The sequence below is a fragment of the Phyllopteryx taeniolatus genome, unplaced genomic scaffold, assembly GCF_024500385.1.
Source record: "Phyllopteryx taeniolatus isolate TA_2022b unplaced genomic scaffold, UOR_Ptae_1.2 contig_92, whole genome shotgun sequence".
Lineage (NCBI taxonomy): Eukaryota > Metazoa > Chordata > Actinopteri > Syngnathiformes > Syngnathidae > Phyllopteryx > Phyllopteryx taeniolatus.
The window spans coordinates 32,416-60,322 of record NW_026903910.1 but is presented as its reverse complement, the minus strand read 5'-3'; the positions used below and the strand labels follow the sequence as shown (position 1 = coordinate 60,322).

The 27,907-nt window shown below is 42.1% G+C and overlaps 1 protein-coding gene across 11 annotated transcripts; it reads right to left on the bottom strand.

The window, feature by feature from the left end:
- LOC133474064 (diacylglycerol kinase eta-like) lies at positions 1-27,907 on the bottom strand. Of its 11 annotated transcripts, none has more exons than XR_009787339.1 (9): positions 27,745-27,903; positions 27,264-27,395; positions 18,797-19,479; positions 5,516-8,336; positions 5,152-5,383; positions 3,903-4,008; positions 3,375-3,464; positions 3,183-3,296; positions 1-1,672 (listed from the first exon to the last, which is right to left on the bottom strand). XR_009787339.1 is itself a non-coding variant. In XM_061765412.1 (8 exons), the coding sequence occupies exons 4-8, from the start codon at positions 5,169-5,171 to the stop codon at positions 1,628-1,630; spliced, it is 375 nt and encodes a 124-aa protein (XP_061621396.1). In that variant the 5' UTR covers positions 5,172-8,336; positions 18,797-19,479; positions 27,264-27,395; positions 27,745-27,902; the 3' UTR covers positions 1-1,627. The 11 variants fall into 11 exon arrangements, 8 of the variants coding, with proteins under 8 accessions (XP_061621396.1, XP_061621398.1, XP_061621397.1 ...); XR_009787340.1 differs by having other exon boundaries at positions 5,152-5,379; XM_061765412.1 differs by having other exon boundaries at positions 5,152-8,336; positions 27,745-27,902.

Below are 27,907 nucleotides of genomic sequence, written 5' to 3'. Positions count from 1 at the left end.
TTACTTTTCCAATACGGTTTATTCCTTACTGGATGGATTCACAAACAACATACAGAACACACTGAGGCATTTGACACGCACGCCTGTCATGCGATAGTCCAGCTGAAAGCAGAGTTGTCTTGGGAAAAGAGGCAAAGTCAGTTTATGACAGAACACCTTTATAGCTCCTCACTCTAAACATTTCATGAATCGACAATTAAGAGAAATGACAACTTCATATTGTGTCAGCTTTGTTGGTCACAATGTATGTAGGGAGAAGCTGCGGCAAGCATTTTCATACAAACCGAACAAACTTACATGCGGCTATTAATAAACCTTACTTTTAAGTCAGACACGTTGGAAGCAGCGGCAGACGCACATTTATCACACCATCAAGTCATTTTAATTTCCAAAGCTTATCTTTGATACATGACGGAACAACTGGCAACACGCACACACTCGTGCAAACACCCGGCATTGCGGAATCATTGTTAACCCCATTAAATTACATTAAAACAATCATTGATAAAATTAAATATACATGAGCTTTCTTTTTAAAAACAATATACACGTTGCGATCATATGTTCACAACAAGTTGATGATACAATTTCAAAAAGTTACACATTGTACACAAACATTTTATCTTCATCAATAAGTGATTCACGAGTCGACTTAACCTTTGGCTTTAAGCTTCAAATGGATAATGTGGTTACCATGGTAACACGTTGGCCCGGCGCGTCAGTGGACACGGGAGCAGGAACGCCACAGCCATGGATCACATCGATGGGCGTGCATTTTTACATTACATATTTAATAGTTCATCACAAATAAAAATGTATATTCTTCACCTAATTTCCCGTAAACGCGTGTACACGCACATTTCCCCCATCAAGGAGTTTGTAAAGTGCGAGCACAGACACAGTAAACTTGAAATGAGCGCCACATTGCACACACGACTGTAGTGTGTCGCTCTACTTGGCACAACACCACAAAAGCCTTGAACGCAAAAAGGCATCGGCGCACACTGGATGCAGAAACAGCACCCGACGACAGTGGAGCTTGGCGATGCTCGACCGTGAGCGGAAACGAGCATGTTCCTGCACGCGCTATCGTTTAGTATGCCCCTCGCAGCAAGCATCGGCTTAGACTAAACATGCTTTTGCAAACGACCGATTTGCCCATTTGGCCGACTTGATTTCTTCATTGATCCTATCGTGTTTATGAACGCACGGGAGGGATGGTTTGGTGGACCTGGGGGTGGTGGGGGATTGGACAGCAAACCCACGAGAGCAAGACGATAAGAACAATTGCCAACTACTGGCAAAACAAACATTCACATTGGTGCATTACATCTACAGTCAGCTGATCATGAACCACCAACCATGACCTCTTTAGTTGAGGTCACGACAAGCCAAACAAAGTCAAAACCGCTTGAGCACCTTGCATGTGCACATCATTATCTGTATTATTATCAGTAGTATTATTAACAGCTCAACACACAAATACATTCAGTGTTTTTCTTTTCTGTTCAACGTCCAAGATTTCTGCACATCGGCTTCTGGTGTCATTGAAGGTTGCGTGACGTAGAAACAAGGTGTCCCCGAAAAGTCTCATTTCAGTCTGAAGGCGGTTTCCGTCGTGTCGTTTCTAAGAGATGGCTGCACTCTGCTGCATGCAAGCAACGTGTAGACACTGTTTATGACAAAATGACAGAATTGTAGGCTCTTTCATTAGCACAGCAGGCCAGTGGAGGAGCAATGCGAGTGACACCGCTTCGAAAAAAAAATGCACAGTAAGGAAACGCAAAACAGCTAATCCTTGCCGCCTACGCCGCAGTCAGGACAGCGGGTGCCGGCAGATAAGAGGACGGCATCTCCTCACTCGCGGAGGTCAAGGTTAGGGGCCGGAAAAGCTCATCAGTTGCCTGGCGATTCTGCTTCAGGAGTCGTACACTTGCATCCCGTGTTCCTAAAGCGGCACGACCGCAAGCGATTACAAACTCCAAATGCGCACTCGTACAAAAACCACGTGCTGTATCCTATAGGTTGGATATCATTGGCGTTGGGTGGAATACTTGCATGTCAAAACCATTACTTTTCAGGAAAACAAAATAACTACGTCTTTATTAACGCTGCATCATCAAAGAGCAAGCAATTTACAACGCTCAGTCATTTGGAAGAATAACAATCCCACGTGTGGACTGAACAACAGTATCAATTGTTGAAAAAATAGGAAATTGAACAGATTTGGGTAAGTCACTGATGGTGTAGTGGTACATTCGTCAGACTTTGGTGCGGGCAGCGTGGGTTCAGTTCCCACTCAGTGACGGTGTGAATGTGAGTGTGAATGGTTGTCCCCGTCTATATGTGGCCTGCGACTGACTGGCGACCGGTTCAGGGCGTAGTCCGCCTTGCGCCCAAAATCAGATGGGATAGGCTCCGGCGCAGCGCCCCGCGACCTTTAGCGGGATAAGCGGTGTTGAAAATGGATGGATAGACGGACCAAATTTGGCCCGATGCCCACAATATGTACTCTGTATACACATGCGCACAAAAATGATTTACAAAAGTTCTTCTAAAAACAGTACATCTTTAACAACTGGCCACAACTTTAGGACCAATTATCATTTATAAAATACTTCCTGGATTGAAAATGTCAGAGAGGTATTCATTTAAAAAAAAAAAAAAAAATCACTACACATGTTACTTTGTGTTGAAAACAATCGGAGCTGGCACGCTGACATCGGATTATGTTAATGTTGCAACCTACATCTGTAGTGTGCAAGCACGCATGTTCTCGGGACAAAGGCTATTTCGGTGGGTGAGGCTCTCAAAAAGGAAAGGAGAATACATTGGTGGACAATATGGAAAGGGGGGAAAAGGAATGCTGTGTGAAAGCAGCTTCAAGTAGCTGGCCATGCAGCTGCAAATCTTACCTCACCAGGCCACTAGAGGGAAGCAAAGTAACCTGCTCAAAACAACAGTCCACATTCCGATTTGTCTGCTCGATGACTTTGGGTGTGTTTTATCGGTTGTTCCGACCTGAGAGCGAGCTGTTTGACTTCTGCTTGTGGAACTTTTCCTTCTCCCTCTTCACCTTGGCATGATCTTAAGCTTTATGCTGCTTTTACTACTGGGATGCACCAACCCCTGGATGCACACACAACGCACGCACGCACGCCAGGGTGTTTCGCAATCCTTACCTCCTCAGCACAGTGCATTAGTGGACAGATCCAGTGGATGTCATCCAGTTTGTGGAGCTCAGCACTCAGGCTCTTCGGGGTTAAGCGGAGCCCCTCTTCCTCGGGGAACTCGGACTGAGGAGGATGAGAAGAAGGGTGCGCGAGAGATCAGATGGCCAAAAAGTGGCAGCAGCTAGTGGCGAGAGAGGTTACCGGATGTTTTCCATCCAGAAGCAGGGTTGTCTCTGCCTGGACAACTTTGCTGCTGTTGACAATTTCCACGGCTGTGCTGCGACTCCAAAACTGAAAATTAACAACACTGGTTTGAGTGATTTATCCAAAACCTACAAAACATGTATTTTGGGGAATTCAAGTCAAACATTTGGGGTTAGTGCTACATCAAAAGCAGAGTTGTGGCGCACTTTTCTTTTTAAATCCATGACATGTCAGGCCACATGTTCTCTGGACGACAGTAAAGTAGTCCTGTAACATTAGTCGAGCCCTGCGCTCACTTTATCCGCGTACATCAGAATATGGTACAAAAATGGTATGAAATTCACACAACACGCCGCGCTGTAAAAGCTGTATCACGGGTACTTCGCATTGATGCACTCTGGGATGGTTTGGAGTTGACACGTAACAGCGTCCCCGCACATCTCATGTACAAATGTGCATGGAGCGGGTCCAACGGGGCGTCTGCTGTCCCGTCTGGACCCATCTGCCTACACCTGGTGCCCCTACCTCAGGGCTGGACGGCTTGGCCTCGGTCAGCACCCTGGCGCTGGCGTTGACGGCGTGTGCCAGCTCCTGCTCCACCAGCTTGTGGGTCTTGGCGGCCTCGCGGATCCTGGGGAGGAGTGAAAACAGGAAGCGATGATATATCAAGTGTTATAATGATGATAGGATAACAATACAGATTACAGGGATTGAAATTATATATAGTTCTTATTAAAAAAAGAACAAAAGTAAAAAACTAAATAACATTAAAACAACAGAAAAACTATAAAAACTGTAAAACACAAAAAACAAAACCAGTTAAAAGATATTAATAAGGTTAACATTTTGGTTAAAATGGTATAAATTGTTAAAATAGAGGTTATTTAATGGTTATAGATAATAAAAGACAACAACATAGGGTTAATTTGAAGTTATGTTACTTTTAACACAAGTTCAAATGTAAAAAGCGCAGCATATAAAAGGCGGACAAGCCCAGAGGCCTCAGTTTTGTTTTGGATTTCGGAGGGAGAACATCACAAGAGAGAGTAGAGCTGCTTTGCTGTTGTTGTTTTTTGTTTTTGTTGTTGTTGTTTTTTAAAGTGTGCCACGACCTGAGGAAGACCCTTACAGGCCGAAACGTTGTCAGGGCACACGCATAATAGGTTCTTATAGGTTTTTTTGGTTTGAATTACGGATTTTTTTTATTTTGTATTTTTTTTATTGACTTTTATTTTATTTCTTTGATTCAAATACATTATAAATTAATAACGAAACTAATAAATAAGAAACAACAAAAATAAAGATGACTTCAATAGCCAAGGCGAACTCAAATAAAAGAAGCAAACATCATGGAGGGTGGGGGTTGGACAGAGGTCCGCTATGGGCGGGAACGCCAGCCCACATACCCCAGGGATTGGGACCATGGGGGGATGGACCGTGCACCATCCTTTCCTACAGGAAGAGTGGGAAAGAGTTCCGTTCCCCGAACCCAACCCTATGGGAGTGGTTCACAGGAAGGTTAGGATTAGTTGGACACGTAGAAATTGAAATGGTGCCAATCGGTTGAGAAATTAGGAAACTGTTGCTACATTTGTAAACATTTTGAATTTCTGGCTTTTATTTTGAAAATTGGCGAAATGTAGGGAATGAGAGTGGTTCACAGGATGGCCAGAATGAGCTGAACCCATAGAAGTTGATGCGGTGTGACGAGCTAAGAGACTTTTGTGAGGGCTCTCCATATATATAAGGGCTATACAAATAAGCTTAGACTTACCATTTACCTCCCTTTGTCATGCCTTCCTCTCTGCAGCCGAGCAGCTGCCGTGCCACACCGTGATGCTGATGCTGAGGACACTCTCCACCACATCTGCAGAAGCTCCTCGAGACACGGCGCCCCAGTCTGGCACGTCGCAAGTAGAGATGTTACGCCTTCTTGAGCAGACGGGAAGGGTTTCGGCTCCAGGTGAGGTCCACGGAAAGGTGGACTACGAGGTCCGGTGGTCTACCTCGAGATACAAGTAACACGACACGAGTTTTTTGCAAGATATGAGCCTTCATTCGGCCATTTTGCTTTGACTTGCGAGCGTCAATTTAACATAGGAGCGCTTTCTGGTGGCAGTAAACTCAATTCAACTCACTTCGCAATCAGCACCACTTTAACAAATGGTGATCATCCAGCCCTTCTCTTAACCGCTTATCCTCACCCGGGGAACGGGTGTGCTGGCGCCTATCTCAGCTGACTTCAAGAAGCGAGTGCAAGAAGCCGAGTACACCAGAACCGGTTGCCAGCCAATCGCAGCAAATGGTGAACATTCCCCCCCCCCCCCCAAAAAAAAAGAGAGGTTTCAAGCTGTTTAATGCCACTCCCACTTGCAATTTATGGTCAAACTAAGCATAAAACAAAGAGAACTACAAGTTGTGTGTGTAAAACAACCACAGCTTTGCCGTAGGAACGTCCGCTATTTGCGTGCTAATAAAGAACAACCCAATGAATGGAAAACGTCATTGATATGCTAACAGTTAGCATCAACAGTCGCTGTTTTAGAACACTGAAGAAATACTTGAACACATATGGTGGAACAACACATATAGACAGCTACATTGCTCACAGGCATATATTCTTCATCTTTGACAAAAAATGACGACTGCTTGCTACAGCAACTTACTGAGTGGCAGAACAGCAGAAGAGGAAGTCTATTCTTTGTTTGTCTGCATGACTGTACTAAACAATACGAAAGTGGGCACACCAGAAAGGGACAGCACACTGATGGATGAAGGGTTAGCTTATGAGGCATGAACTGTTTGATGATTTACAATCTATTTTATCACCCTGTGCTTATATAAAGTATCCTCTAATGTATACGTGTAACTCAAAGAAATCTAAAAAGGAAGAAGAAAAAGGAAAACAATGTTTTAGTCTAAATTCATAGTTTTAACCAAATCAAATCGTTTTTAACCTAATGTATTTGTTTTTAGTCTTATCCAACTGTTCCTAATCTAATGTACTTGTTTTAATTCCAATTTCTATCTATGTGCGCTCTTGACTACGTTTCGGCTAAACCCGAGCCTTCCTCAGGTCTGAGCACACAATTCAACAAAATAAATAATCCAATAAAATTCAAAAAATGGTTTAATTAGATGAAACCTATGTTTTATTTTATGTATTTCAAAAAATATATATATAAACCAATATATAGGTAAATATATTAAATAATTAAATGAACAAATAAATAAATAAATAAAGCCTTTATTTTGTTATAATTTTGGAGTATTCTAAATTATTTAAATCATCAAAATAATTAAATAAATAAATAAAGCCTTTATTTTATTTTGAGTAGAATTAAGGTAAGTATTTGAGGTAAGTATTTTTTTATGATTATTTTTCTGGATGCGTCCCTGTAGAATTGGGGAAATCAATTTTAAGGTTAGGGCCCTCAGTTTGAGATAGTCCATTTTCCAATTGGTTAAGTTTAGGAAAAGGTTAGAGTTAGTTGTTAGATGCTGGTTAAGTTTAGGCAGAGGTTTAGAATAGGTGTTGTGACTAAAATTATGGTTAGGGCTAATAATTGAGATTGGTTAAATTTAGGAAGAAGTTTAGGATTAGTCGTTACAATATAATTTAGGTTGTGGTTATGGTTAGGTCTGTCCACGCAAAGGGGTTAGGGTTAGAAAGTAGGTTAGGGTTAAACAGTCAGTGTGACCTGGTTCAGGCCCAAAAGAGAGAGGATGTCAAATCCGAGCTGAGTTCACAATGCGGACTTGTCAGTTGTTGTATTTCTCATGCAAGTCCAAGGGATCCAAAGTGTCTGATTGTCGTATCCACTTGCTTGTGGGTGTGGTCCCTTCTGTCCTGGGAGTAAGGGGACTCACAAGTCTAAGTACATTGTCCAGTGGTCGAGTACAGCTGCCGCTGTTGATTTGGACCAATGTATTCCATCCCCTTCCGTAGAGAAGTCCAAATGGTGAATTTTTGGAATACTATTTATGTTGGCCGTTATGTGCTTGTTGAGTTTTCGAAGGCGTAATTGCGATTGTGCTGGGAGACAATGGGAAAAGTTTCTTTCTGGGACCCAAATAGTTGCTGCTGGGAATTGTTGCTTTGCCGCGCGGATTGCTGTTTGGATCTGTTTTATTGCAGTTTCTTGAATTTTCTGATATCTACAGTTTATGCCAAAGGAGAGGACTAATTTGTTGACCAGGGTCAGGTGTTTGGTTTTGGAGAGAATGGATGCTGCGTGGCGAAGGTTGGCGCCAGGGTAGCTCTCTATCTGGAGGTCAGGATTTGAAAAAGGTGGCATCTTTGCTAGGTTGGAATCTCCGACGATTATGTATTTTCTTGTCGTTGTTAAATTCCAATCCCTCATTTCTTTATTTGTGTTCAAATGTCTTTGGACTTTTTTGAGGATTGGTTGTCGTGACTTGGCTCGGGTGGCATCCCTTTGAGGAACGGAAAGGGTAGGAGTCAATGTTTTTTTGCGTGAGGGCTCTCACCGGCAGTTCCAATTGTCTCAGTCTTGAGATTGTAGTAGGACGTTCCCGACTTCCCAAATTGAGTGGAAGCGATTCGGGTAGGTGGGTCGGCGATGTTGTGTTTTCCTCTGCGAGGTCAAGTAGCATCTTTTCGAAGCTATCATCCCCCGATGATTGCGGGTTAAAGTCAATCAGAGGTGTCTCCTCCTCCAGGGAGATCTCCAGAAGCGAACTGTCCTTCGGAATCACGCAGGCGTTGTTTTTAGAGAAGGTTGGGTGTCTCCGTTCCTTAGGTTCCACGGGTAACGGGGAGACTGGTGTTGAGTCCCTTGGTTGGTCTCCATCCTCCGATTTCCGCAATTTGGGCCCAGTCCGAGTTTCCTTCCGTCATTGTGCCCCTTGTTGTTATTGGTGTAGGATTACTTGTGTTGTCATTGTTGCGGTGAACGTCCACTGTGGTGGTGGTTCGGTTTAGGGTTAACCCTAACCCTGAAAATGAAGATAGAGATGTAATCGTTCATGTAACATACAGTTTCTACTACTTGGTTACGACTTACTTTGTGCTATATTTTGCTACCTGTGACATAAAGAAAAAATGAGAAGCAAATCGTCACCCGTTTTGTTTTTCTACATCAGAAGAGAAATGCAATGGTTCACCTTTTATTTCTAGTTTTTTTTTTTTTTTTTACACTGTTCATGTTTTAACCTCACTCTTTTTTTGATTTAAACAATGACAAGATATTGAAGTGACATGCTCACTAGTTCTTTCCCCCTTCTAGGCTGTCAGAGGAACAATCGGGTGGTGATTTTGCTTGTCATTGCTGTTCATTAATTCAGTCGTTGTCTTGTTTTTGCTGGAAATCTGTAAATAAAGTATCTTAGCCTTGTGTGATGCAAATGTTTATTGTTTATTACAACATACTTTTTAGAGTCCTGTATTCATTACCACCACCGTTTTCCAAATAAGAGGCAAAACGTGCTTATTTCAAGCTGTTTATTCATCACTCACTGTTAAAGTTTACTGTAAAACAAAAAAGAATTAAACATTGTGTATATTTAAATACCAAAAGTTTCAACCAACTTGGCAGGAACTAAAAATAATAATAAGAAAGAAAAAAATAACAGCTTGCTTGCGTTTCCAGACACCTGCTGTCATATACAGTATCATTGCACAATAGAGATTAGTAGAACGGCCTTCTCGTCATTTATGACCCATGACGTCAAATGATTTGCAAACATGCATGAAAAAAGTGACACAATAAACATGTTCTAACATGTCTGGTCGGGAAATTCGGCTTTTAGCAGAAACTATAGCCCCTTCGTGAGGTCAGACAGGGACACGGACAAGGGAAATAGGGGTGCAAACCACAGCGGAACAATAGTTCGACAGTCGACATATTTGACCCCGAGTAACAGTCAAATCGTGCTCTTATTTTTTACCCAACAATTCGAGCCTATACGGGAAGTCCTCGAGTTACGACGTACTCGACCTACGACGTTTCCACTTTACGACGCCCGTGCCTCGTCCGCCATTTTGTCCCCAGCACCGTAGTGTTTCTGCTAAGCTAGCACATAGTGCTTGTCTGTGTTTGTGCGGCGGGAGTATCTTTGCCTTTTTTCACACTCTCAGCAGTAATGGTAAGTACAGCACCTTATTTTTTCATTTGAATGTATTTTAGTTTCTTTATACGAAGTGTTAACCGTTCCTGCTACGGTCATCTGACCGCGGTCAGCAGGGGTTCACGCCCTTCTCTGGTCGCACAGCCGAGCCGAGCCGGGCGGCGGCGACAATAAAGGCGCGAAGCACCGATTTGCCGCTTGAATGGCTTTATTAGCTCCTCTGCACATTCGACGTCAACGGGTCCTCCGCTAATCGCTACTCTTCCCCGGTCGCCGTCGCTACACTTGCTACTGTACGCGCTCGCACCGGCGCACACACACTCCTTCCTCCTTCACAGTCCGTCTCACTCACACATCGACGCGCACGCCGAGCTTGCTGTCACAATCACGTGGGACGATACCCGTAACAGAAGTATTTCGCCGTAAATTTCCACTTTAACGATGAAATCCGACTTACGCGGAAATTGGTGTTACGTCGCCAGCGTAGGAACGGAACTCGTTCGTAAATCGAGGACTTCCTGTAGCGCCTTGATGGAACTTATGAGTGAATGCGCGGAATCGGTATCATATACCTTTAAAGTTAAAAGCAGAGAGCCGTTATGACTGCAAAACTATATAATTGTTTGACTGACTTATCATATTACCGCATGTACACAAAAAGAAAAGTCTATATTTGGTTGAGATGCCCCATTTTTTGGGTGCATTTTTTATTTGAATGCTGTATTCAATTAACAGAGAAATCTCAATTTTAGATGTCAATGGTGTACCTTTAATTTTGAGTACACATTTGTGATGGCTTATAAGTTTATAAAGACCGCTCCTGATCCATAGCATAGCTCATCGCTACTATGATCTCTACAATTTTATAGCTAGTAACGCAATCGTAAATACACAAAAGATCAATTGTAGTTCAAATGTTTAGATTTGAAGTCTGAACCCACTCAGATGATGGACGTTCTGATATGGCTGCGTTCTCAACTGATATGTCTGAACACGTCCATCAATGACGCCTCATCACATGATTTAGGTGACCGCGCATGACCCTTTGAAGTACGGTTCCATTGTTTTATGATCACTAGACGATTAATCATAATCACTATTAATCTCTCACTATCATACGTATCGTACGAACGACGACTATGAACAACAGCTCGCGCCGCAAAAATCATTAAAATGATAAGCTGATGTGTTCAAAATGTAGGTGGGCCAAAATCTGGCTGAAAATCAAATATTTCATCAGAAAACAAGCCGAAAACTACGACTGAGCCAATTTTGGAGCAGACATTTTGAAGTCCACAACTATGGAAAAAGTCCCAATGTTCTCACCATCAACAAGGTCCATAGAATACAATCATTCTTGGTGCACGAAGTGACGAAGCCTGCTCGCATTAGAGGTGAAAACTTGATTGATCGCTGCTATTCTTACCAACACACTTGTGTTTCTTAAAATAGTGGTGTCGAGAGAATCTTTGACCGCAATCTGCACAGGCAAAGGGTTTCTCACCCGTGTGTGTCCTTGTGTGACTTTTTAAGGTTCCCTTCTGAGAGAATCTTTGGCCACAAACTAAGCAGGAAAAAGGTTTCTCACCAGTGTGGGTTCTTGTGTGTCTTTTCAAGTCTGCCTGAGTCGAGAATTTTTTTCCACAAACTAAGCACACAAAAGGTTTCTCACCAGTGTGTGTTCTTGTGTTTTTTTAAGGTTCCCTTCGCAGAGAATCTTTGACCACATACTGCGCAGGTAAAAGGTTTCTCACCAGTGTGTGTTCTTGTGTGACTTCTTAGGAGTACCTTATGAGAAAATCTTTTACTACAAACTGAGCAGGGAAATACGGAAGCGTATTGCATTCACTTGGATACAAAAAAAAAAAATAATCCTGTTTTTCTGAGTAATTTTTTCTGACTATTTTTTTCTGGTTTTCGGACTAATTTCTATTTTCCGCCTGTTTTTCTGACTTTTTTTTTTCTGTTTTTCGGACTAATTTTTTCCACCTGTTTTTCTGACTATTTATTTCTGTTTTTCGGACAACATTTTTTTACACCCGTTTTTCTGACTATTTTTTTCTGTTTTTCGGACACATTTTTTTCCCACCTATTTTTCTGACAATTTTTTTTTCTGAGTTATCGGGACACATCAAACTCACGCGAGAACCTGCGAACTACAAGTGACTATTTGCGGAATCCGTAGTAAGCAACATGACCGGCTTATTCAGTTTGATCAAGTTTTATTTTGATATGGGTTTAAGACATTGGGAGATACTCCTGTCTTTGAGTCACATAGATGGTATTGTTATTAGTTTGTCGACATTACGCAGGCACCTGCGGACTTTGCGTTTGTTCAGGAGGAAAGCCCATTCAGATCTGCTCGATACAGCAATGTTTGTCCAGAATCAGTTGGACAGATATGGTATGCTCCATGGATACAAGATGATGCATTTAAAATGCATTCAGGCTGGCTACGTGGTGACTCAAGAGACGATCAGGAGACTGATGAAAATACTGGACCCGCACGGTGTGCAACTGAGGCGCCGGAATCGGCTATGTACCACAATCCCGGCCCAAATTTTTGTGGCATGTACACTCTTATGACAAACTCAAACCATATGGGATCTGTATCAATGGTGCAATAGATGGTTTTTCACGAATGGTGATATGGCTACATGCTTACTCGACAAACAGTGATCCTAAGATAATTGCTGGATACTTTATTAATGAGGTGTCATCAAGGAATGGGACTTCTGCCCGAATTCGTTCGGACCTTGGCACCGAGAACTGCTTTATTGAGCAAATGCAGATGTTCTTGAGGCACGACCATCTGGACAACTTCTCGCACAGATGTTATCTGTATGGATCGAGCAATCACAACCAAAGAATAGAGAACTGGTGGGGCTTTTTAAGGAGGCAACATGCACAGTTTTGGATGAGACTCAGACTTCTTTTCTGGTGACTTCCTGGACAAAAGTATCATTCAGTTCACATGTCTTGAAATAATAGAGGTAAGAACTGCAACCCCCCTCCTGCCAATTGTCTACCTACTTCCATATTGTACTTCACAAAAAGAAGTAGAATACCACCCTGTGGGTTAGTTTTGGTGTGGTACTAATACTTAGAAATGAGTGTCAAGAGCTCACTCTTTGTAGGCTATATTCAAAACCTTAATCAGACAGTATTGTCAGCATAATATATTAGAATTACTTAAATGAAAATTGTAAAATGGAATAAAATGTTTATGTCGGTATCTTGATGTTTTAATTAAGACTACTATTGCGCAGATGTTTAAATTGGAGCTGATTTGTACTACACATTGGCTAGTTAAGTGCAACATATGTACTGCAGTTGGTATATAAAATGTGCAAACTGATTTTATCACGATTTTTCTTTAGCGAGAACTACAGGAAGTTGTTCACCTCTGGAACACTCACAGAATTCGCCCATGCAGAAATGCTGCATCTCCAGGTGGGCGCCCAGTGATGATGTACACCCTACCCGAACTTTTTGGAGCCAGAGAGTACTTGAAAGAGGTATCTCCAGAAAAGATAGAGATCTGCAGAGGAGAATGCCTTCAGAGAGGACCGTACCCCTGTGATGATACAGTGTTTGACATTTGTTGTCTCGCCATGGCAGAAAACAGTCTTCATCCACCCACCTCTCCAGAGGAAGCCATCGAGCTTTACATGTTCTTACGTCCTTACATACGAGCGCAGATTTCATGAACACAACCTGCTCTACAGGATCAAATGACAGGATCATGTAACCCTCCAAAAATGGTAGACCTTACGCACCATGAATTTAACTGTAAAGGGTATTAAAACAGTAAATTACTGTGAATTTGCTCCAAATGGACATCTCCATGTTGTGCCTCGTATATCTTCTTTCTATTCCAGAAAAGCAAACGTCCAATGTATGCATGAAAAAACATGGGGAATCTTGGGTTCATTGTGTTCATCATTTATAAATAAAGGTTTCTAATACACTGTGTCTATAATGGTGTGTATGCTTAATGTCCAATGTAGCTCTTACACAATATCTGCTGATACCGAGCAGTGAAACCTTTTTCTTTTTTGATACTTAGTTTTGGTTTATTATAGCACTAAGGTAGGATACATTCCTGATTTTTTTTTGGGGGGGGGGGGGGGGGGGGGGGTGTTCTCGTGAATTGGCTGTCTGTGTAATCTGCAGCAAAACAATTAGACGTAACAAAATTTGGTGACTATTAGTATTTGCTTATGTCATCTCTCAAACATATAAACAGATCAGATCAACTACTGTATTTTTAGGTATTTGAATGCCATGTCACTCTACATTTATGTTAAAATGCAGTTGTCATTAAACTTTCAGCAAATGAAGCATACTTATGAATATATTTTAATATAGCAAGTTCTTTACTTGAGTTTGCACATATTTAATACCCGTAACATTTAACAATGCAAGCATGCAAAAGAAACATGTCCAATTTAAAGATTGCAGGTTGAAACATATCATGTCTCACAGAGCAGGACTCTTGAACTACATGACTAAACAGGTAACACATAATCTGTTTGCAAAACAAACATAAAATCCCAAACCACCTTGTACCAGACTCACAAACACTGTCGTATTAACATTTGACATGAGGTAGAGATTCAAATTCTATTATAACAGCAAAAATACAATGGTGTTTCTAACGTGCAAACATTCCCATCCATCCTAGACTGATAACAAAAGTGAATTGTTGAAAGGGTAGAAAGAACATTTTCAATCAATCTGTGCTTGTGTGAGTTATTGTTTCTTGCATTACTTACACAGACCCTAAGCTAACAAAATATTCTCCTTATATGCTATAGCCCACATTCACAGTCTAAACAATCATAGGTGGCTGAATGGGGAACAGAAAAATGTGTATGTGAACATCAGTCACTTACTCTTATGCTATGTCCATTGCATGAGTGTTGCTGGACAATATTGCCTCCATTTCAGCTCCAAGCTCAGGATAGCTACTGTAAGTTGATGGCAGCTCCACTGTTGGGCCACAAGTATGGGCAATTGGCCGCCGTGCTAGCCCTTCCAAAGAGGTGAAAGTGATTTGAATTTCTTTTACACAGATAACATCCGACCCGGTCAGAAATCTCATCAGCTTCCGGAGACTTATTTCATCCAATCCCCTTATGTACTGATGTAAAAATCGCAAACTTTGGTTCTCTGCTGAAGTAGCTGGAAAAGCTGTTATCATTTTAATCACCTTTCCTGTTGTCGGTTTAATGTCCTCAAACAGCTTCTTCATATCCTCTACATTAGGGAAAAACTTCCTGAGTGTTGGTCCTGCAACCTCTGCAAGATTATCCAATGCATATTTTGGATGCTGGATGATTTGCTTGTGGGCAACCTGGATAAGCACAGCTCTCAAGTTATCTTGTGTCGGTACTGTTCTTACTCCCATGCGATCCATAAGATCAAGAAACTCTTCCTCATCATCGCCGATAACGGCTTCTTGCAAAGCAGTGGACAAAAGATGACGCTCAGATTGACTAAGATACAACATCAGGGAGTCAAACAGTAAATCAGATGAAACGGAGTGTTCACCAAATATGATGGCTGCCGTAAAGGCTTGTGCCAGCCGACATGGAAAATACCCATGGTCGTTCAGTCCCTTGGCCAATATCCTGCCAACAGATTTCCATTCTTCCTCTTGCCATTTCGGGGAGAGCGATGGCACCCTCACATCTGCACCTTCTGCTGCACAGTCTAGGAATTCTGTCCAGAAGGCAGCGTATACATCCCTAGACACACCATCAGCATCTGCCCCCATTTCATCGATGAAGCTGTATTTCACAGAGTTTGTCATCACTGCTTCATCCTTGAATTGGGTAATAAGTTCATCTAAGAGAGTTACTCGGTGAAGTTTCACAGTCACATGTAAAAGTTCAAAGGAAGGACTTGGTGGTCTACCAAAAGCTGTCTCAGCATCATTAGGAGTTGAGGTGTAAGTGGGGATGTTTAGTTGTTCGTCTTCTATTGCAAGGTTTGGATCATTTAAGAGTGTATCATCAAGATCACCTAAAAATGGACCCCCTGTCAAAGGACCAAAACTGACCTCTGATGTATTACACAAAGACGTAAGATCAATAATCTGAACAGCTGCAGTGCTCAGCTCATCATCTTCCGTTGTGTGGATTTGACTTATTTCACTGCTATGTCTTTTCCACGTCAGCTGCTCCACCTTTTCCATTGTTTGTTTCTTTTGTCCACATTCTGTTGAGTTTTCATGTTGCTCATCTGTCGGTATGTCAGCTCCTTCCTCTTGGTCATCTCCACCGGCAAGGGTCTTTGTGAACAAATCAAATCTTAACAAAGCTAATTTGTGTGTGTCATAACACTCCCGCACACTTACGTCCTCATCAACTTGTGCTTCCTGAAAGTTAACGATGTCATGACTGAACTCTTCCCACTTTCCCATTGTTGACTTCTCATTTGGGAAAAACAGTTGTTTTGCTTGAGACAGGATCTCAGTTTTAGTGGCATTCTTGTTAATATCCAGAACTCTGGTTCCTCCACCGCTGCGTTTTCTGACTTGTTTGTTGTTATGTATCCACCCTAATTCTATTTTTCTGGTTGTCTTCCAGGCTCGCTTATTATTTTGTAGGTACACATTTGTTGGTTTCACTGTATTCTCTCTCTCTCTCCCTCAAAACCATGATCACAGGCTTTGTTACCCATTGTGCCCATTTTCTTACTAAGTTTTTGGAATAAGGAAAGTCTTTTTGTATCATCTCCACCTCTTCTCTGTTTTTCCACTGAGAAACGCCTTGTAGCAATCCTATCACCATAGGCTGGAATGTAAGAGGCCATAGCAGCATCATCTATTTCTCCAATTATCGAGCTGTCAATCTATATTTAAAAAAAAAAAGAAAACATTAGACATGATGACACAAACTATTATCTCCAAGAATATTTACTTCTGTGTTTAATTCTCGGACAACAAATTACAAATGCTTAATGCAGATGATAACACAATGGACAGTGTAAGAAAATAAAAACAGATTTGGAAGCTGGCAATAATGTGAGTGCGCTTATATAACATCAGACATTTAAGTTTGCAGCTAAGTTTCTAATAGAGAATGCTCAGACCATATCTTAGAGAACCTGATGACCCTCCATGTGAAACATCTTGTTCACTCCAGATAAAGAGTCAAGTCTACAACAGTATGCAGAGGTTCACCTTTTTTTGCAAGTTTAAAAAAATTTTTTTGCTACTATAAGACACAGATATTTGGAACTGAAAAATACAGTATAGTATTTCAGTTTTAAGATAAATCAACTACTGAAGAGCTAGGAATTATTACAACTCCTTTTTTAGATGAGCATAATAATTCTCTAAATTAGTACCACAATGTCGTCTGTATTTTTTCATTTTAAAATTCACGCTGCGGACCCAATTGTAGCCCCCCAGCGGTCAAGTTTTGGCCTGCGGGCTGAATGTTTGACACCCCTGGTCTAAAATGTATTGGTAAAAGTATAATCATAAATTAATTTGAATGTAAAATATAGTTGAGAAAATCATTTAAAAATTCATATATACCAGCAGGAACAAATTTCCTGTGACTTACATGATCTTGTTTAATTTTCTGAATACTCTCCTCATGAACACCTCTGTTGCGTAGAAATTCCCACAGACCATCATCATCTTGTGGGAGGCCAGGGGTTGAGGATGTAGCCATTGCAATGCTGGCAATGAAAAAATGTAGGAAAAGGGCATCATCTATATGTGTAATCATTTGCAAACATTTTAATGTGCTTACTCAAATCACCACCAAAACTGATTTGTGTTGTGTCCTTGTGTAATGAAAGCCTTGACTGGTTATTCAAAAATAATAACATTACGGCACTCTAATAGTGCAAAAGACTAAACTCAGCAGATCAATATGGGCTTTTATCAGTTTTGTTGTTGTTGTTAACAGTATTTCAAGTCTACTGGCAACGTTCTTTGTTGTTTACATGCTTACGTGCCCCATGTTAAACAATTAACACTGTTACTATGCCTCTGGAGTGTTAGTGTATACTTAGTATATAAACTAACGTTACAACGAATGTCTCGTTCTACTTACGGAAGCGTAATGTTATTGTATACTAACGTTATGATGAAAAGCATGTTGTCAAGTCAAGGACGAGCAGTGAACAGCATCAGCTAAACATATAGTAACTGTTACCTTACTGAAATCATGCCGAGGAGACGTTCGACTTCGTCTATTACTTACTTACTACATAAAACCATATAGTAAATATTGGCTTACATTAGAATAGTATGCAGTCTAAAACTAAAGTATTAAGAGTATTATACAATGTGTGTTACTCATTATGTGACTTACCTTAATTGAAGCGGTAATGTAAACGAGTATGGGCAGGTTGAAGGTGTGCGAGCAGTAATCCGCCATTAGTGAGTCCGCAAAGAGTCACTTGCAGTTCGCAGGTTCTCGCGTGAGTTAATGTGTCCCGATAACTCAGAAAAAAAAGTCAGAAAAACAGGCGTAAAAAAAATTTGTCCGAAAAACAGAAAAAAAATAGTCAGAAAAACAGGTGTAAAAAAAAATTTGTCCGAAAAACAGAAAAAAATAGAAAAACAGGTGGAAAAAATTAGTCCGAAAAACAGAAACAAAAATAGTCAGAAAAACAGGCGGAAAAAAAATTAGTCCGAAAAACAGAAAAAAATAGTCAGAAAAACAGGCGGAAAAAAAATTAGTCCCAAAAACAGGAAAAAAATAGTCAGAAAAACAAAGCCCTCCAAATAATTACTCAGAAAAACAGGAGTTTTTTTTTTTTTTATATCCAAGTGAATGCAATATGCTTTCCGTACTACAGAAAAACAACTCCTGTTTTTCTGAGTAATTTTTTCTGACTATTTTTTTCTGTTTTTCGGACTAATTTTTTTTCTGACTATTTAAATTACTCAGAAAAACAGGAGTTTTTTTTTTTTTTTTATCCAAGTGAATGCAATACGCTTCCGTAGGGAAAAGCTTTTTCTCCAGTGTGTGTTCTTGTGTGTGTTTTTAAGCTTCCTTTTTCGGAGAATCTTTGACCACATTCTGCACAGGCAAATGGTTTCTCACCCGTGTGTGTTCTTGTGTGACTTTTTAAGGTTCCCTTCTGAGAGAATCTTTGGCCACAAACTGAGCAGGAAAAAGGTTTCTCACCAGTGTGGGTTCTTGTGTGTTTTTTTAAGGTTCCCTTAATAGAGAACCTTTGACCACAATCTGAGCAGGCAAAAGGTTTATCACCAGTGTGGGTTCTTGTGTGTACTTTTAAGTTTGCCTCTGCTGAGAATGTTTGACCGCAAACTGAGCAGGCAAAAGGTTTCTCACCATTGTGGGTTCTTGTGTGACTTGTCAAGTCGCCCTTCTTGGTGAATCTGTGACCGCAAACTGAGCAGGCGAAATGTTTCTCTCCAGTGTGTGTTCTTGTGTGACGACTTAAGATGACCTTCTGAGAGAATATCTGGCCACAAACTGTGCAGGCAAAAGGTTTCTCTCCAGTGTGTGTTCTCATGTGTTGTTTCAACTTTCCCTTATAGGCAAAGGTTTTCCCACACTGAGAACATTTCCATCGTTTGTTGTCAGTGGGAGATGTCTCACCACCTTCAGACTGTTTATCATCCTCATCATCATCATCATCCGTGCGAGGAGAGTGTGACGTCATGTCGTCACTATCTGATAGTGGAGCTAAGAGGCCGTCTGCTTGTAATTCTTCACAGCGATCTCCATCACCTTCCGTTGTCATGTGTCGACTTGAGCAGCTGCTTGGAGGCTGCGCCCCTCTGTTCTCCTCACTTTGACCTTCATCTTCACTCTTCAAAGACACACCAGTCACAGGAACCTGAATGATTTCTTCATGCTTAACGTGGAGGAACTATTCCTCCTCCTCTTTGATGTGGCGGGACTTCAAGTCTTCTTCCTCTTTAATGTGACAAACCTCTTTGTCCTCCTCTTCCTCTTTAATGTGAGAGAGTCTGGCTTCGGCCACTCAGGACGAAGATCTCGACTGACGTCTGCAAGACACAAGACGACAAACACACGTGGGCCAAATCTCATTGAACTGCAACCTCTCTCCTTGATCCACATTTTCCACAATTTGGTCCACAATCATATCATATCAAAATGTGTATTAGACCTGGCAGGCCAGTATATAGCACATGCGCAACTAATATTACAAATCCCAGAATGCTTTGTTAGTGTGTCGGTCCATCAGTCTAGACCAGCGAGCGCCCCTACCCTTTCTGTTGCGGTCGTTAGCAACTATGCTACCGGTCTCCTCGGGCAAATTTACACTTCCCCTTTCCAAAAATGGCAAAACGAAAGATGAAAAAGGGGGAACTTCCAAGACAGGTGGGAGCCAGATTATCTGTTCACTAAAGTAAAAGACAGACCGGTTTGTCGTGTGCGTAGCAGTGTGGCCATAACAAAGAATATAACATTGATTGAATTAATGTTTTTTTATAACCCTTTCTCAACTCCTTGGCAGGGACTGTTCATAATTTGTTTGGATTTTTATTGAAGGACATTCTTATTTTTTTGGGTTGTTTTGTTGTTGGCCTTTGAAAAAAGATTTACCGTATTTTCACAACCATAGGGCGCACCGTATTAAAAGGTGCAGTCTCAGTTACGGGGTCTATTTCTGTATTCAACACATACATAAGGCGCACCGTATTAATGGGCGCTGGCATGTTAAAACATATGCTCGCTTAAAACACACGGTAGCATGCATGCACGCTAAAACAATGTTTTTAAAAAGGCAGCGGGAGCAAAGCTGAGTTCGGTTGTACTTTATTGAAGTATTTAACAATGTATCCATCCATCCATTTCCTGAACCGCTTCTCCTCACGCGGGTCGCGGGCGTGCCAGAGCCTATCCCAGCTGTCATTGGGCAGGAGGCGGGGTACACCCTGAACTGGTTGCCAGCCAATTTTAACGATGTACTCACGCTATTTTTTGGATCAATCCTCATCCGCAAATCCATCAAAGTCCTCATCTTCTGTATCCGAAATGAACAGCCGGCCAAGTTCTCCATCAAACACGCCGGGTTCCAGTCAGTCTCGTTGCCGTGCGAAAGCTCGAACAAGCATCCGCAACCCATTCACAAATCGCGGCGTAACTCGCCCGGCGCTGCCTCCTTGTCTTAGCAAAGCGGTGTTCGCCATCTGTCATCCATGGCTCCCACGCCGCTCACAACTTCACTTTGAACGCCCTGTTTACACCGATGTCCAGCGGTTCGTCAAGCCTCCCGGAAGGATGGCAAGCCCCGAGTTATTGCCCTCGGTCGAATGGTGACTGTAGAGACGCTTCTCCCGGCTGTTCTTTGCTCGTTAATCCATTGTTCGAGTTGGAAAACTAACTCGGGCCACCTCGCCTTGTTTCCGCGTTTTCTTTTTCTTTTTTTTCCCCGCGGAAACTCAGCTTTGTCTCCTTGACTTGGCGAAGCTCGTTTTCCTGCTTCCTCCGCTTGCGAACGGTGGATTCGTTGATCTTGAATTCTCTCGCGGCTGCTCGATTCCCACGTTCCTCCACGTAACTGATAGCTTCGTAAGCGTGTCTCTTCGTAGGTGACATTTTCGGGGGTCCTTAGCCAAACCGATGTTATTTTGCACAATGCACACCCCGGAAATGCTCCCAGTCAGTCAAGCGGTAAAAAAAAAATTCTAATGAAAATAAATTTAAAAAAAACCCCGTCGCGGGGGCGTGGCTTTTAGCGTCCTCCTTCACACACCCTGTCCTCAGCCACGTCCGCTTTTCCTCTGTGTAAGCAGCGTGTCGGCAGGAAACGCTCAAAAATAAATAAAAATAAAAAGTTCAACGCAGCGCTCATCACACAACAACATTTATAGATGTTGGAACTCGGTGCACACGTAAGGCGCGCCCCATTATAAGGCGCCCCGTCCATTTTGGAGAAAATTGAAGACTTTTAAGAGCGCCTTATGGTCGTGAAAATACGGTCATCAATTTGTCTAACTCAATCTACCTCCTTGTATTTTATCAACCTTCCAATAAACCTCCTGTGGACAAGTGTTGATAATTGCCACTCAGGCTAAAACACTTCAAGCAATGCATCTGCTTTAGCCAATGTAAATGTGACATATATATATATATATATATATATATATATATATCCACCCATCCATTTTCTTTAGCGCTTATCCTCACTGGGGTCGCGGGCTGCTGGAGCCCATCCCAGCTATCTCGGGACGGGAGGCGGGGTACACCCTGAATCGGTCGCCGGCCACTCGCAGGGCACCTGACATATATATCAAATCAATGAATTCTACTGTATTCGAAGTTCAATTTTTGCTCCCAACACAAAGCAAAACAAATCCACTGGCTGGTCATTACAAAAACCCGTTCGTCAATTAGGACCCTCTTTCATCAAAGTGCCACTGATTTGTAAACGGAGGTCAACACTTGTGAACGTGTTTCGGCCTCGCTGGCCCTACTGGCTCACGGCTGCTCCGAAGGCACCTCCACGTCCGCGTGGTAGACATCTTGGAGTTTTGGAGACTTTGAAGTGCGCCTTATGGTCGCGAAAGTACGCTACATAAAAAAGAAAGGGAGTCGGAGATAGATTCAATCGAAGATAGAGAGACAAAAGAATTCATGTTATCTATTTAGATACAAAACAACAAACAAATCCCACTGATGTCTTTTATCGCAAATTGGATTTCTCGTGTGTTGATAATATTAGTTTTTGTTTATTCCAGATTCAGTTTGTAAGCAAAATGTAAGTATGTTGCCATACGGTAAACTTTAACACTACATTCCTGCAGAGAAGGGAAACATGATTTTTCACGTAATATTGAGGTTGTCCCAATTTTTCATTTTGGCCCACCGTGAATTTGAGTTGGACAGCCCTGGTGTAGTGGAACACTGGCCTGACTTTGGTGCGAACAGCGTGGGTTCAGTCCCCACTCAGTGACCGGGCAAACGTGAGTGTGAATGGTTGTCCGTGTCTATGCGTGCCCTGCGACTGATTGGCGACCAGTTCAGGGCGTAGTCCCTCCGGTGCCTCCGCCATTGCATCATGAACAGCGATCTCATCCTCCTCCCACAGCATGTCATCCTCTGTGCCATCCGTGGCATTTGCCAGACAACTTTTTGGAATCCCCTGAAAAATATGTCAGGGGAAACCGCATCCCATGCGTCTTTTATCCATGCGTGTTTCCTTACATTGCCACCTGCAGTGAACATATGAGTGCCCGACGGCATCCACATGTTCCATTTCTTCCGCATGTGCTTTTTAAAAGCGCGATTGCACAATACACCATCACATGCAACTGTGCAGTCATGCCACCAGGAATGATTACCAAGTCATTTTTATTTTCTTTGAGGATTTATTTGATGGCTGGCATCCGGCACCAGCATTTTGCGACAGTCGCTTGTGGTCACACCAGACTGACCGAATCCAGTCCTTAGTAAGCACGCCACGCTGCACTATTTGCATATCTGTTGTCGACCGATACCGCCCACTCGTGCCAGAGGAGCATCTGCTCCATTTGCACACTGACTGAGGAGTATCTGCAACATTTGCACAATCGACATTGTCCCAGATTATCACACTCCTCGCTTGAAGTCTCGGCGCCCTTTGCACAACGGTCGTTGCACCGGACTATTGCAATATTAGTCATTCGAACTGCTCTAAGTGCTAGAGGCATCTTTTTGCACAATTGTCAAAAAAAAAATAATCCAAAAATGTACCGGCATTACCAGATAACTAGCAACCCTTTATTGCTCAGTGACTGTTTTTTGTCAACGTCTTTCTGTCTCCAAAGTGTTCTCTGCCAATTGACCGTCTTTTGTCGTACTAGGGCGGCTCCAACTACTGGAGACAAATTCCTTGTGTGTTTTTGGACATACTTGGCAAAGAAAGATTATTCTGATTCTGATCTCCATAAGCGCCCAGCATTACAGCTAGGGTTGGGCATCGAGAACCGATTGGAACCGGGACTAACATTCCGGTTCTCCCGGGATCGTTCAAATTAAAAACATTTGGTTCCCAGTTTGGATGCGTAGAGTCCGCCGACCCCGAATAAGAAAGTGGTGAAAACCAAGGAGGAAGCGGCAAGAAGCAACAGAACAGAACACGCATGAAGCCGTGCTTGTGCCCAACGGCAGCGGTGAACAAAAGTGTTAATTATGTTAAAATAAATGACCAGTCACCACAGTGCAACACTTGGATTAAGATTATATTGTGCAAAGGAGGCTTTCACGATGTGTAGAAGTCTGACGCGCTCCCTCCGGCGCCGAGCCTCCGCCTACGCCGTGCGGAACTTCAAAGAAGTCAATTGGGCGAGTGAAGCTAAAATATGTCTATGGCAACATTGAGGCAGCGCACAAGTGAAACGCAGGAAAAAGTCATTGGAACGATACGATTCACGTAAATATCCTATTTTGAGTTCAAAACAGCGAATTTGGCCAAAAGGCAACTGATTTGCATGTATGTATATAGAATGCAGAGTCAAAAGTTCACTTTAGTTCATGCTGCAGGCTGCTAAGAAAATGGATGTTCCTAATTTGGACAGCCTTTATTTAAACAACGCAAACGTTTTTGACCTAGACCCCCGAAAGAATCCGAATCGAGAATCGTTTGGAACAGGAATCCAAACGAATAACCGGAATCGGGACCGAAATCGCCCCAATGCAAACAATGCCCAACCCGAATTCAAATAAAGTGCTCTTTTTGGTTCCTAGGAGACTTGACCTTCACTGTTTTTCCGCCGATCTGATCGATTGTTGGAGCGTTTGGCAGATCAAAGATTGTTTGATCAGCATTTGCCGGGCAGCCAATTTCTTATTCTTGCTGCTTTCTCACCCCAATGATGAACTGCTGGTATTTTGTCAATTGATCCTCATAATTGGCCGGAAGACGACGTGCAATTGTTGTTCTGCGCCTAACAGACTCACATCAGTTAGCGGATGCCCTGAAGTCTTGGCTACCTTTATTCCTCATTATTCTCCAAGATTTGAGACAAAGTTCGGCAGTGTTGATCGCGCAGCCACTTGCCCTCTGCTCTACGATAATCTGCAGCAGCTCTTCGTCCACGTCCGGAAACTGTGGGACTTTCCCACGTCCCGAAGCTCTTGCATCTGCTCTTTGCTGGAAGATTTTCTCCTTCGTTTTCCTCCACAATCTCACGTTCCATTCCAATACTTGGAATTGCCGCGCTGCTTCGCGCGTTCCCACATCTTCGGCAGCGATGCTTTTTAAAGTGGCCGTGTAACTAACCCTTGTAGTCTACATTTTCCATCTTAGGTTTAAGGTCAAACAAACTTAAGGGTAGCCGTTTCTGCCGTTTAATGCAATAGCAAGAAACCTGCTACGCTAACGACAACAACAAGGCAAGCTGCCGCGAGCAGGTCAGGAATCTCAGACTGGCGGCGCACATTACCCTAATAGATATGCTTAACATGCGACATTACATAACATACTGGAATGGAAGTGTCTACCTTTTTCACAACTCTTAGGTACTGGTATACAATTATACAATGTAATTTGTTCTAAAACTTATATTTAATGCGCTCTATTGACTAAAAATATTTTGGGAACATTTGCACATTATACACAAGAAATTCAGTACAGTAATTCAATACAGTAATTCATGATTATTTTACATTTTACGGAATATGTTTTTATGCCTTCTTGTAAATCTTATGTAACTGTAACACTTTGGAATTGTCTTGTGTACCAATTCCAAATGTAGATCTACATCACCCCGTGGAATCATGGCGACGCATTCGTTCTATGCGGAAGAGATATGCATTAACCCGTTCACTGCCAGCCTTCCAAGTTAACATGGATATTTGACTTCTAAAGCCGTTCATGGCAGAGAATGTGTTAAATGCGGGAACGCAATTGTTGCCAAACTGCACACAGCCACCCTGAAAAAGAGAAACTACACTAAAGACGCACACACCTTAAATTTGAAGTCGACCAGGACTATTTTATCACTTGGCTTTACATGATCAGGATTTTTGTGGCCGATTACCCATCAGCGAGTTTAAAAAAACCATAACCGATCACAAGATGGAGCAATGTGTCTATTTAAATGACTTGTTCATTCACTGTATATACTTGTGTACTGTATACCGAGTATTTTCAAAAGGATTCTCGAGTCAGGTCATGTATTCTAATCAGTCAGGTCAAACCAACATTACGACATGACTGAAATAATGGCTGCTAATTCACTGTAATTATAATTACTTTATTGGAATGAAAATGACTTCACACACACCGAAACTTTAGAGCATGATTCAACAGAACGCCAGCATGTTTACGTACAACTGTTAGTACTAGGACTAGCTTGCTAGGCTACATACCGTTTTGTTGCCTGCTTGCGAGCCGTATCATATTCAAAGTATGTGAACATACCTCAAGCAAGCCTTAAATGAACGTAACCTCCCGAGCACCGCTGACCACCACCACCACACGTTTTTCCCCATTTTGTTCTTGTAATACACGCGGCGCGATCCATTGTTGAGGTCGCCACCATGGCAACGAGTGTATCCGGTGGTGTTTGAGTAGACAACATGAAGCCCAGTGATCGTAAAAGATGAGATGCGGTGGTATCGGAATCAAATATTTCATTGCAATAGTCTGACATGTTGCAATCGTGAAAGACCAAATTTGTCTTGTAGTCTGATCCAGGCATTGCGTGTTGCGTGCCGACATCTTTGTTTTTAATAAATTTATTGGCAGTCAGATATTTACAGTACTACGTCAAAAGACACGCCACAGGGTAAAAAATACACTCGTTTTTGGATTCAAATCTACTGTACATGATGGCGACGCGGAGTAAATGTCTTTTGCGGAGCCGATTAATGACGGCGAATTACGACAGAGCCAATCAGGATAAAATGCTAATTATCGGCCGATACCGATCAAGCCGATCAGATCGGTGTGAAGTCTATTGACTACCGGTACGCTGTGCGATCCTCCTATTGAAATTAGATGAGAACATGTTGAGTTTATTTTCCTCTGACAGGACCTGCAAAGTGACAACTGCGCACACGTACTTTGCGGTGATGAGACTCAAACGATATACAGTATAGTGCAGCAGCTGTGCCACATAAAAAATTTAATATATGTGACAACGCACACATATATATGACAACAGATTTAACCGTAAATGAGCAAAAAAAAAGACAAATGAATCAAAAAGTTCTCTCTTCTTCACTCTCGCTAGGCTAACTACCTCTGTTTAATTAACTTTTCATGCTTGTCAAGCTGGATAATGAGTATTTACCAGCACCAGGGGAAACTAATGGGACGTTTTCTCACTGTAAAATGGGATAAATGTAGGATTCCGTAAAAACTTACCCAGATGTGGAGCTCTCTTCCTCCTCCTCCATGACTCCAATGTGTTTTTGTTTTAGGGGCTGAATGATCACCGTGGTGCTTCTGTGCCATGCCAATCTCGCTTTGACAAAGTTTGCAAACAACACACTATTTGGCTTCGTGTAGAGACAAATGCTCCCACATTTTTGAAGACTTGCGTCAAATTGTTGTTTCATGGCTCAGTCATGTTTGAGCCCACTTTAGAAAAGAAGATGGCACACCTTTTTTTTTTTTTTTTTTTTTTAAATCTTTGATGGCGTTACAGCAATGTTCATCGTGGGTTGCGAACATAATAACCACGCAACGACTCGATAATGAAACTCGTTGCCACCACTTTCAATGATCAATTTGTACATTACATGAATCCTCGCAGCCCTATTGAACGTCACACGGTGCCCACGTTACAAAAATTTGAATGCATTTCCGAAACAATTCATTAAGAAGTGAACAAACCTGCTCTGTGCAGCACAATTCGAGGCTGCAGATTGAATATAGCGTCCAGTAGTTGATGTTGTGGCTCATTCTCCTCTTTTGGTCCACAAAGTTCCTCCTTGTACTCTGGTGTCCTTCTTGCACACATTTTCGCTGTATGTTCAACAAAAGGACTCAGAACATTATTTTTGCTATTGTTACATTACATTATTTCAGTCGTTTAGACAAACAAAATGATAATGACAATCTCGTCGTTGTTGTTTTCACATTTAAGATTGAATATTAGATATTGTGGTTCGCAGGTGGCGGAAAAAGAACACTTTACGCTCACGCTGGAACTGCTGAGCGACATGTTGATCAGACACGCGTCTATTTGTTAGCATGCTTAGCTAAGCTAAACTAAGCTAGGCCAAGAAGCTTCAACGTGCACCGAGACGTCGTCAACCGGACACGAAGATTGAACGAATGATGTTTTAGTCCAGTAAAGTAGTGATTGACTTACTGTGACAAGGATTCAGCACGTTCGCTGCAAATTCAGGACATTTTTAATAAAGCACGTAGAAGTGGAGAAGAGCGTGTGATTCCGGCTGAGACCAGTGTTGTCCATAGATATGAACACTAGACAAGCGAGCCTAACCAACGTGCCTACTTGGCGGCCATGTTGG